Consider the following 12,617-nt stretch of genomic DNA (forward strand, 5'->3'; position numbering starts at 1 on the left):
AAAACACCTGCCACCCCCACCCCCCCCCCCCCCCTCTCTTTTTCAGTAACAGGTCCTCGCTTGCAAAAGTTACATATTTCAGAAAGTCTGTGATTATACGCAGCATCCAATCTCTATAGCCCCACAAGCCCTATTTGTAGGGAGACAGTCCATATTGCTCCACATGAACCAGAATATGGGAAGAGTTCTCCTACCTAGATAGTCCATATTGCTCAATGGGACCTATTTTTAAGAAAACCATCCGTATTGTTCCACCTGAACCAATATTGGGAAAGAATTCTCTCTGACAGTCCATATTGCACCACTGAACCTATTTGTGGGAAGGTCTCTATTGCTCCACATGGATCAGTATAGAGAAGAATTCTCAGTCAGTACTGATCCACATGCACCAGTATGGGAAAGCATTTTCTCAGACAGGCCGATTTGCGCCACATGACCTATTTGTAGGAAAACTGTCCCTATTGTTCCACATGCACCAGTATGGGAATGAATTCTCTCACAGTCCGTTTTGGGCCACAGGACCTATTTGTAGGAAGACAGTCTCTATTGCACCACATAGACCGGTAAGGGGAAGATTTTTTTCAGGCAGCCCATGTTGTTTCACATAAGCCAATATAGTGGAGGGATTCTGTGACAGTCTGTATTGCACAGCAGTTAAACTGGGGGAGGAATGGTCATAGACAGGTCGCTATCTGCAAGGAGTTTGCATGTTCTGCCTGTGCTTGCGTGGGTTTCCTCCGGGTACTCCGGTTTCCTCCCGCACTCCAAAGACATGCTGGAAGGTAAATTGGCTCCTGTCTAAATCGGCCCTTGTATGTATGCATGGAGGGGGAGGGTGAAGCAGCCTCAGTTGTGCTGCATTGCTCATGTGCTAACAAGGCAGAATCTGATAGTAGAAGAGGGCTCCTAATAGCAACCTATCGTATTCCAGGTGACCATATTATAGTGCAGGTTGTAAATTTAAAAACATAGACCTTCTTTTTCCATCTATAGGACTTAAGTCCTGCTGCTGGAATTCATTCTTTTTTTATCATGTCTTGCCAGGTCTGGCGGGAATTTCCTGACCGGCTGGTTGGCTACCCGGGACGCCTCCACCTGTGGGACCATGAGATGAACAAGTGGAAATATGAGTCGGAGTGGACCAATGAGGTGTCTATGGTGCTAACTGGGGCCGCTTTTTATCACAAGGTAGGTAAAGTTCCTTCCATTGAAGTTTTGTGCAATCCAGCCCTGCGATGTTTCATTGTGTGCAGTGATCCTCCTGTGGCCTCTCCTGGACAGTCTTTTGAAAGCCCACCAAGGATTGACCCATTAACCCTTAACCCTGCTCTGTTGCACAGTTGGCTCCTTTCAGGAGGCAACATTCAGGTCTCGGCAGCCAATCGCTAGACTTGAGCACTGTCATGCGAGTAGGATGAAGGCTCAGTTACCCTGTGTAAGCTCCAATACCATTCAACTCAGAGCTTGCACTGATGGAGCAGGGTCAAGGTGTGTATAAGAGGGTCAGGTGGTGACCTTTCCAGAGACACTGTCACTTTTCCTGAATGGGCAAAGTCATGAATGTTAGGCAGATATCACATGCTTATAAATGCAGCTCTGTATTCATTAATATGTTTTTGTAAATGCAAGCAGTGGGAGTCCCTGAAGCCCTGTGCAGACCTGAGCGATCCGAGATTGCGTAGTCCTGCACAAATGCAGACAGCATTTGCCGCGCAGCCCCATTGATTTCAATAGGGTGACATCCGCGCGGCAATCGCAGAAAAAAGATGCACGACGCGATCATCTGTGCTGGGCGACTCCGTAACCGCGCGATATTGTGTTGTGCGGTCAGGAGGCGCCTAGGAGTGCACCGGCCCTCAATTTAACCTGGTATCAGCCTCTTTCAGTACAGTGTACATCAGCACTCGGGCTACGTTCACACTTAGGTGATTTATTCACGCGATATCGCACAAATCAGAGATTTGCATTCAAGTCTACAGAAGCTGTTCACACCTTTGCGATGTGCCGTGCAGTAGAAATCACGCAACCAGGTGCAGGGGCTATTTTCAGGCGGTTGTCGCGTGGTTTGGGTCACATAGACTTCTCTATGCATTGAAAACTGCATGGTTTCCAAACCAAAAGTGCGCAAAGACAGCTCAGCAGCTCAATCGCTTAGGTGTGAACCTAGCCGATTTACCCGCACGATATCGCACAATGCAGACATTTGCATTCAAGTCTATGGAAGCTGTTCACACCTTTGCCATTTGTCGCGTGGTAGAAATCGCCTGCCATGCAAGAAGGTGCAGGAGATATTTTCGGGCATTTGTTGCACGGTTTGGGTCCCATAGACATCTCTATGCATTGAAAACTGTGCGACAACCACACGGTTTTCATAGCAAAATCGCACAAAAAAAGCTCACCAGCTCAATCGCCTAGGGGTGAACCTAGCCTCAGACTGGGTGAGGGAGAAGCAGCAACAAGAGATGAGTTTATCAGTCTGCTGCTTCTTCTTTCAGTGTCCAGTCACAGGCTGGGGGAGTAACAAGACCTGTAAGTGTTAGTAAACTGCAGCAGAGAAAAAAAATGAGGTCTCCTGATCTGCCAGACAGGGCTGCGCTGTCTGGCAGAGGTGAGTAAACCTCCGGATTGGATGGACAGGTATACAAACCACTCCCTTATATGTATTTCATCTGTTTGCCTTGTGTTTAGCTTTAAAAAAAAAAATAGTTATTGCCTGACGGAGATTAACAACACCAAAGCATGGCCTTTATAGAAGAAGAAAAAATGAGATTCTGTAACCCGATGGTCATTACGTCTGCTTGGAAACTTTTTTTGTTTTGTTTATTGCTTGTAAACTGGCAGTACCTCTTCATTGCAGCCTTAGTAACTAGTGCGGATCATCTGTCAAACGCCTCGTGATTCACTGGCCCGGGTTACAGTAAAAGCAGCTTTTAGGGCTCGTTCTGTAGCACGCTCTTTAGTGCATTCCTCACTGACTGTGCAGCTCCCAGGAGTGCCTTTAAAACGCTCAGATGTTCCTACGCTGAAAATGAACACGTTGGTGATACCTTTATAAGAATTTTAATTGAATGCATGCTAGCAACATTTTCTAGATTGTTTTCCTGTTATTCTGGTAAACGCAAATTAACGTGTTGCTGTTCATAATATTACAATTTATAAATCCAGAATTGTTTTTAGTTTTAAGCGTTTCCCTGTCATGTGGGGAATTTAACATGGCTTGGGAGAGTATCACTTTTTTTTGTTTGATCTAGACTAAAGTGAAACCCTCAGATTTTTTTTAACATAAACCAATACTGTAATGTGTGCCTTACTGTAATCCATGGTAGTTTCCCTTCTCTTTGCTGCTCTTCCTTTTAAATCTGTATCTCTTCTCATGCTGGGGGAGAACTTCACTTTGCAGCTGAGTGCCTCTTCCTGTAGTGCTGGCTCAGGTTGTGAACCTTCACACAGACACCATGTATCCATTTCAGAGACGAGGCAGTCTGCTGCAAAACAGAAGTTCTGCCCAGCATGAGAAGAGAGAAGGATTTAAAAGGAAGAGCAGCAAAGATAAGTGAAACTACCATGGATTACAGTAAGGTGCACATTACAGTATTGTTTTATGTTAAAAAATCTGAGGGATTAATGTCACTTTAACCCTTGGGTAGCCCCGACGCAAGGGTTAAGACATTTTTTTGCCTGGGGTTCCGCTTTAAAGAAACGCCGCTGTTCTTCAATATGAACGTGACTGTGAACCTGCCCCACTGCCAACCCACCCATGATAAATTCCCCAACATGGCAGGGTTATCCCCAATCAGATCCCACAGAGCTCAAATCTCGAAGCTGCTATTATATTGCCAGACTAACACAGGTTTTATCTTCTGTCTCTTCCATGTCCCGCTTGGAAGTATTTCAACTACCTGTACACCTACAAAATGCCGGGAGACATCAAGAGCTGGGTGGACGCGCACATGAACTGCGAAGACATCGCTATGAACTTCCTGGTTGCCAATGTAACAGGGAAAGCTCCTATTAAGGTAAGTCTATAATTACTGTTCTTTTATAATGAGTGGTGTTGTAGTAAAGAAACCATGTAGAAAGAAGAACAATACCTTCCCGGGAGAGTAGAGAGGGAATGAGACTGCAGGGACTGATCTGGCAGCCAGCTGGGTCGGATGTTCAGGTGAGTATATCTTTTTGTTATTTTAGCTCCCTAGACAAAATGAGCACCTAACCCTTGCAGCGGGTAGCCCCTCTGCAAGGTTTTAGATTTCATATGCCCGGAGTTCTTTTTAAACACTGCGAGGGCTGCACTCCTTGTCCTCTTCTGGTGTCATTCAGCTCACTTCCTTTGTGCCCAGAGTGTCAAGGACTCACCCTCTGGAGGCACCTCATAAAGCCACCCTGGGCTCACAGGAGCATGACAGAGAGCAACACATGTGTCATTATGTGGCGCCATTCTCTGCATCATTCATCACAGGCCACTGCCTCTAAAGCCTTGGTTCTCAACTGGTGGGTCGTGACCCAAAAGTGGGTTGCGACCCCATTTGCAGTGGGTCACCACGTGCCTTCCACTTCTCTATGCGAGTGGCTCCTCAGCCTCCCCCTAGCGCAGCAATATCAGTTCTTGCACTGAGCAACCATTCAGAATATGCTGCTGGCGCCAAGTGTCAGCTTGAGGTGGGGTGGGCTGGATCTATGGCCATGAGGGGGCTTCATCCATACATGCATTGCTTACAGCTCCCTCACGTGACCTGTAGAGGTGCCTGGATCGGAGTGACGTCACATTCTGGCTCCTAGCACCACTATAGGGTGCAGAAGGGAGTTGTACAAGCAATGTATGTATAAATGGAGCTCTGTCACAGCACAGTAGCCCAGCACTGGACCCCAAGCTAAGGATCTCACAGATCGCCCGCACGGTACCACAATGCCGTGCGTTCCATTGCAGTGCGACTTGGGTCGCCACTTAATGTCCAAGGACAAATGGGGGTCCTGAGGTTACACAGGTTTAGAACCACTGCTCTAAAGGAAGACGAGGGCCCAAGGATGTCACCCCCGGACTGGAAGCATTAAAGAATGAGGGGCGCTAAGATCTTTTACCATGAGTGTGCAATCGTTTTACTAAGGGTTTATTTCATGGAGCTTGATTGCTTCATTGTGGCTGCACTCTCACCAAAAGGAACCCCAAAGGAGGAGTCTTGGAGAAGTCTATTGGAGTGAAGAACAGAGGCGCCATCAGATGTGGAGGAGTCCAAAGTGTTTTCATTGGTAGAAATAAAACAGCATAGAAAAGCCAACACATTTTGGGGGTTCACACCATTCCCTTTCATCTGGGCTTTAGTTATGTTCAGAGACAAATTCCATATGGTATAAGCTGGACTCGGGGGTAATAAAGCGATCTCCATTCACACATGAGGCAAGGATGTGTCAATGAAGCGATTTAGCTCTGAAAAAGGTACATATACCAAAAAAGTAATGTATGCTCCAAGGAGAAGGGAAGTGTCCTCCCATCCTGGAGTTGGATTAACCTTTGGGGTCTGACCTCTGATCATTGTTGACACTTCTCCATGTGGGTACGGTGTATCAAAGCGTCGTGTTTGTGCAGTCGCCAAGTCCAACCGTTGTCGGATTTTGGGAGTGGAATCACTAGAAGCCCTATATAGATGACCATCTGTCCGCCCCGAGACAGCTGACTGGAGGAATGTTAATTACAAATTTCACTCCTTGCGAATGTTAATTTGAAAGTGATCTCGCAATCAACTTCCCCAATCCCCCGCATTACCGGGGTATCTTGGCCGTAGCGGCCTTGCTTTGATCGCTGGCCCTTCGCGCATTCATTTCCTGTACTGTCACCGCCAGCCCCCCCTATCAGATGGCGCGGTGACACCTCTGCGCCTGTGATCGCCGCTGTAGGTTGGTGGCTCTGGGCCCCCTGCCATCTCAGCGGACGGTTTAAGGACCAAAGCGTTGGCCCTTTTCTCTTTCTGGCAGGGATTACCCCGCGCTGAGGCACCACACGGCTCGTCTGCCGTGGTGGGTTAAAGGGTACAGAGGAGCCGCGAGCAGCTCGAAAACTCCACCACACCATATGATGTTTACACAGGGACCTTAGCGGTGTGAGAAGTCATTAAAAGGGAATTAAAGGGCTTGTCATCGCCAGTTTTTTGTTTTTTTTTCTCCTGACATAGAAATGGGAAAGGAGGAGAGCATGCAAATCCTGCAATCTGTTTTCATTGGATTTCAGGCTTAGCCCTGAGCTACCCAAGCCATGGAGCCTCTAGCCAGAGGATGACAAGCTGCATATCATGACAGAGAAATGTCCTGTGCTGGGTAAACAATGTTTCATCTGTCGGCTGTCACCTCTCCCCCCCAATATTTTTTTTTCTTCTCCATTCCCACAGGTCACGCCAAGAAAGAAGTTTAAATGTCCAGAATGCACCGCGATCGATGGCCTTTCCTTGGATCAGACACACATGGTGGAAAGGTAAGCCGCCCTTGGAGTCATTTAACTCTTGTAGCTTTGATTACAATATATGGAGTTTACATAGGGCATAGTGATGATGCCAAAGGGTGCAGAAACAGCAACCAATCAGAAACCATTTTTCACTTCTCTGCATTTATAGCAAGCAATCGGAAACCATCTTTCCCTTATTTATTATAGGCATTTATATAGCTTAGACAATTTACACAGCACTGTACATAGAGTACATTCACATGAGTCCTGATCCTTTTTTCTTTTGTGTAGTCCATGGAGCATAGGATCAAATGATCTTCCATTAAAGTGACCCGATTTAGGGCTTGGGAGCCACATAGCCCATACCATTACCAGAGACCTACTGTTCTCAGTGGTCTTTGGGGGGCGAAAGTTCCAGAGAAATGAATCCTCCTGCTGAGGCTATAGAGCGGTCCAGCTGTGAGGGGGTTAACAGGCTCTCTGAGTTATGTAAGCCATCATCTCTGTCCATATGTGGGGCTTCCACCATCCAGGCCTTATCTGTAGCTGGGGCCGAGGGCTGATTGCTCTCCTGTCAGGCAATCGGCTGCAGGAATGGCAGGAATGTGAGGGGGGGATTGGAAGACCCACAGGAGGGAATGGGGTTGTACTCTATCCCATGTGCAGGTCTCTTGCTATCTGCCTGGCCTGATAAATTAACCCCTTCTCCACCTATCCATCTGATGCCTCTCATGCTTCCCTAGATCTCCTCTATAGAAGTGCCTACTGGCAGATTTTCCCATACTGCACTGTGAGGATATTTATTTCTTACAGGCATTTATTTAACATTGACAATTTATGCAGCACTTCTCATAGTGTACATTCAAATCGGTCCCTGCTTTCAAAGAGCTTACACTCTAAGGTCCCCATCTCACATGGGCACACACGCATACTGGGGCCAATTTAGAAAGGAGACAGTTAACCTTCCAGCATGTCCTTGGTGTGGGAGGAAACCCATGCAAGCACTGGGAGAAAATAGTGCATTCTCAATGCAGAGAGTGTCCTGGCTGGGAGTCGAACCAAGGACCCCAGTGCTGCAAGGTATACGTGCTAACACTAAAGCTGGGTGCATATCGAGTGAATATCAGCTGATTCCTGCTGAAAATTTGATCCGTTGGTGACCCTATCACCTCGACAGAAGTCAATCTTTAGTTCGACTTTTGCCGAAGGGACATGCTGGAAAATCATTGGCCGAACAGTGCTCACAGCCAATCGGCTATTAGCACAGTTTCTGACGGTGGCCAGCGCTGCTGTCAGAATATAAAGAACAAAGCAGGAGATTTTTTTTATCCACGTTGTTAGTGTGGATTGAGGAATCTGTCATAATATGACCGTGTATACCCAGCTTAGGCCACTTGGTGGGGAGAATCTGGTCTCAATGGGAAAACAGACCGCACCCATCTTGTACTTGTCTGACTTCTGAAAAGTGAATTCTGATTGGTTGCTGTGGATTATTGCTTGTTGCACCTAATACTGTTTTGCTTGCGCTGTTGATTATTTGTGTGTTGCAACCTAGGGATGCACCGATACCGTTTTTTTCGGTATTGAGTACCGATATTTTTTTTCCGGTGCTCGCCGATACCGGAAGTCCCATTAGGGAAGCCATAATGACTCGCCACCCGGCTTCCAGATTAATCCGGGAAGCCGTCTCCGTTCTCCCTCATCACCAGGTGAAAATGAAGCATGGAGCCGGCTTCTTGATTGGCCAGCTTCCCGGCCAATCAGGAAGCTGGGTGGTGAGTCATTTCACGCCTTCCGGCTTACTGATTCGCCGGCTCCATGCTCCCTCGTTACCAAGTGACGATGGAGCATGGTGCAGGCTTCCTGACCAATCAGGAAGTCATGGGGGTGAGTCATTACTACCCTCCCACATATATACTTATATCTTTAGATCCTTCAAAATCTTGCCTGTGCAGTCAATCCCCATAGACTTCTACAGGACCACCACCCAAACATATCCTATATCCAGTAATCCATTTATAGAAGGTGACCCCACCATAATAGTTACTGTATCGGGGCAGATCTGGGAATTCTTATAGCTATCTCACCACCGGAGTGATATAGGAAGTCAAGGTTCATTTGGAATTGCCTGCGGCCATAAACAAAAACCCCTAAAGAATCAGTTTTGGGAAGAGTCTTGTCATCCTGGCCCTGAACCTGCACCAATGAGCCCTTCATTTCATTCTACTTTTACATCCCGGGCCTCTTTTCTTTTATGGCATGTTCTTGTTTCACAATAAAGGTTACACACATTTTGATGAGCAACAATAAAGTTATCTATAAAAGAAAAAAAAAATCATAGCTGTAGATATCAAAGCAGCGAAAATTAAAAGTCTGCAGTTCAGTAGATTGCTGAAATATCCATAAATGTTTATTAGCAGTTGCTGCCTCCAGCCTCGTAAATCACGTTGTCTTCGCCGCCTTATTCCTTCCCCTAGGTCAGAATGCATTAATAAATTCGCCAGCGTCTTTGGCACCATGCCCCTGAAGGTGGTGGAGCACCGGGCGGACCCCGTCCTGTACAAAGACGACTTTCCGGAGAAGTTGAAGAGTTTCCCCAACATCGGCAGCTTGTGACGGGTAGAGCTGCATGCCCCCCATTCCGATGACATCATCACAGCGCCCCCTACAGACAAGCTCGGCCCTTCCACACGGGTAGCGGCCTCTACGGTTCATTTCCCTTTCATTGCATCTCGATGACTTCCTTAAGAAACGTTTTAGGATGTTATTTATGTACACGGTTACGTCAACAATCTTTACAGTATCTGCAGCACATCTGTTGGCTTCTTCAAATCCGAAGAACTCTCTGTAACGGTTTTACCTTTGTGATCGCATGTCAAGGAGGAGCGTCTACGTAATGCAGCTACTTGCCTTTTGGAAGTGCCAGTGTTCCCCATTTTGCTTTAATGAATCGGGTGGAAGATTCCGGGGAAATAAAAAGAAAGCCTTTGCATAATTATTTCTACTCTACATAAAACCGTGCCGTTCATGCGGGATTCATTTCAGTTGTCGCCTTTTTGCTCCAATTTCAATTTTCATGTTTTGTGTTTTTTTTTTGTTGTTTGTTTTTTTTTGCATATTACTGTGTATTATTTGGTTATGTTTATTATGTTTTGATTTTATCTTAACCCTGTGGAACTGTCCAGAAAGATGTGTGTGCAATAGGAGCCTGGGACCTTGCTGGTCGTAACCCTTGCTGGAGTTGGTGCGTAACCGGCACGTCCCGCACGGCACCATTGGCTATTACTGTTGAAGTAGATGTAACCCCTTACTGGACATTGTTTTCTAAAATCATGTTTATGAATAATTGTCATATTTGGTTGTTTTTTTTTTTAATTAACATACATTTTGTTTTTCTCAGTTTCTTTCATCTTTTTTTTTTGCATCTCAGTGTTGCTGATCTCAAGTGGAAAATCGAGTTTGTTTTTAGAACTTGACCAGGATTTGTTGGTGACTGCACGTTCTCGGTGTTGGGAGCGCATGATTGAACGCACTCCCAGCACAAGACATATGCTGGCCATAAGCATGTATGTCGGAACATGACCTGGCATAAAGCCTACCTCTGTGTTGCCATGCATATGCATACAGCCGGCAGTAAGGCATCAACGGAGTCCGTGACCATGTCATCTGGGTTTGCAAGGCCTGCGAATTGCTTATGGTAACATCTCCCGATTGAAGTCCTTGTGATATGTAATAAAGCATACCGTACGGTATTTTGCTATCTAACATGAGTACCGATATTTTTTTTCGGTACTCGCCGATACCAAATATCAATACCGGAAGTCCCATTAAGGAAGCCGGGTGGCGTATAATGATTCGCCACCTGGATTCCGGATTCGCAGGGAAGCCGTCTCCATGCTCCCTTGTCACCAAGTGACAAGGAAGCATAGAGCCGGCTTTCTGGCCAATCAGAAAGCCAGGGGGCGAGTACTCGCCCAAATACTCTGCATCGGTACCGATTACTGGTATCAATGCATCCCTATTAAATACCTGTTTTTATCATTATAAATGTTTTATTTGAAGTCCACGCCATGGCCAGCATACGGAGCGATAGGCTAATCTCTATTTGATCTGTTAAATGTTACAAATAACACGCCTAATACATACAAGTTTCTAAATTCTTTATAAGAATTATTTTTCTTCTGAAGAAGTGACTGAGAACACCACCTCATTCTTTCTGTGTAATGTAATATTACTTTAAGGGCTCATGCATATGGGTGTTAAAAAAAAAAGCAATGCTGCGTTCAGATTCATACAGCGTGCAGTTGTTGTTTTTTTACGGATCTGGACGCAGTTGCATTGTATATTGTGTCGTGCTCAGTAACCTTGTACTGTGTAAAATCAAAGTAGAAAATTCTGCAGTCCGTGTTTTTGCACACATTACGCCTGGACACAGGTAAGTGCATGTACATGCTGGGATTCAAAACTGAGCTAAAGGCATGGAAGAAGAATTTTACAGATGTGATTTTTTTTTTTACAGACTTTTACAAGAAGTGCTTTACGGACCATTTATATGTGTTTTCTTTCTGCCAGCAAGATCCTGCATATATATTATTATTATTATTATACAGGATTTATATAGCACCAAGTTTGCGCAGCGATTTACAATATCAGGCAGACATTACAATCACAATACAATTCAAGACAAGATGGTAAGGAGGGCCCTGCACCTGAGGGCTTACAATCTATAATATACATTATATCGGTGTTTTATGATATGCCCCTGTGCATGAGCCCTGGAAGATAATGGATCCTTGACTGAAGCTGTGTATCAAGCAATGCTGTTCTGTATTGAGAGTGTCTAAAGGCAAAGTCTCATCAGCAATAAAAATGTAACTGTATGTCTATTGATTCATGTTTAAATACTGATCTTTGTAAAAAGAAATTCTGAACGATTCTCCAGTAATTCACAGCTGCTATTGCTGTGTGTCAGCTCCTTCCCCTGCGCGGAGCCCAATTTGTGGGTATTGTCTTTGTAAAGCTAAAGCAGAGCTCCTGATGTGAGTGTGCCTGTTAGAAAGTTCTATGAGTTTACAGCAGGGGTAGCCAAACTCCGGCCCTCCAGCTGTGGAGAAACTACAAATCCCATGATGCATCTCTCTCCGGGAGTCATGTATGTGGCTGTGAGAAACTTGCAATGCCTCATGGGATTTGTAGTTCCACCACAGCTGGAGGGCCGGAGTTTGGCTACCCCTGGTTTACATTGACGACAGAAAGAAAGAAACAGTGGTGTGTAGCCAAAGCTTTCACATGTTTTATGGGGAGGCAGATTCTGGGTGGCAGAACACCCGCAGTAATTGCTGCTTGGCCATCTGGATCAGGATCATTGCATTTGTTTGATGCTGTGATGTTACTAGCTACCATGCCCCCCTTCCCCCTGACTCTCATTGCATGAGTATTGACAGTGCTGTTATGGGGTGCCCACCTGCTGCCGGAGACCAGTGCTGTCAATCACACCTTATTAACTATTCATCTCCTAGGAGCAGCGTGGTCAGACAGCAGTGTTGGGAGGGATGACGCACCGATCACCATGCTAGCTTTGGATCCACTGTATCTATCAAAATATCCGCTGGTAGTTATCACTTTCATCTTTCCGGAAGAAAATAAGTTTTCTTCCGGAAAGATAAATTCCAGGCAAACCATTAGAGGCCACCACCTAAAATTGGTGGAGAAAAGATTTAAGCACAACGTGCGTAGGGGATTCTTCTTGGAGCGGTTAGGGTCTGGAACTCTCTGCCACAAGCAGTGGTATCAGCCGAGAGTGTGGAATCATTCAAAAAGCATTTGGACAATTTCCTCAGAGACCGTAAGATACAGGGGTACAGGTGCCCATAAAAAATAAATCACACATGGACTCATAACACACGCATACACATGCAGAATCACACACAGACACACAAAGGTTGAACTTGATGGACCTGTGTCTTTACTCAACCTCAAATACTATGTAACTATGTAAATAAATACACAGTTAAAGAGCTGTTTTGCTTGCCAAAAGATTTGTAATTCTGCCCAGCTGTTCTGAGATTCACATGCCTATACCAGATAGCACAAGCAGCTCAGTGACCTGACGTTTATTGCAGTTAAGCAATAGAGCTTTGTCATATTCCCCCCCCCCCCCCCCCCCCCCCAAAAAAAAATGCCC

General features: G+C 45.7%; 1 protein-coding gene across 1 annotated transcript in view; it reads left to right on the forward strand.

Moving 5' to 3' along the window:
- Positions 1-9,438, forward strand: part of EXT2 (exostosin glycosyltransferase 2) — a 53,130-nt gene extending 43,692 nt beyond the window's left edge. The window contains exons 11-14 of the mRNA XM_018555400.1: positions 1,045-1,188; positions 3,888-4,016; positions 6,381-6,463; positions 8,911-9,438. Coding sequence (XP_018410902.1) covers positions 1,045-1,188; positions 3,888-4,016; positions 6,381-6,463; positions 8,911-9,049 — 495 coding nt within the window. The 3' untranslated portion in view covers positions 9,050-9,438. The remainder of the gene's footprint in view (positions 1-1,044; positions 1,189-3,887; positions 4,017-6,380; positions 6,464-8,910) is intronic.
- The last annotated feature ends 3,179 nt before the right edge of the window (positions 9,439-12,617 follow it).

This window comes from Nanorana parkeri, unplaced genomic scaffold, assembly GCF_000935625.1.
Source record: "Nanorana parkeri isolate BGI_ZX_2015 unplaced genomic scaffold, ASM93562v1 scaffold10, whole genome shotgun sequence".
Lineage (NCBI taxonomy): Eukaryota > Metazoa > Chordata > Amphibia > Anura > Dicroglossidae > Nanorana > Nanorana parkeri.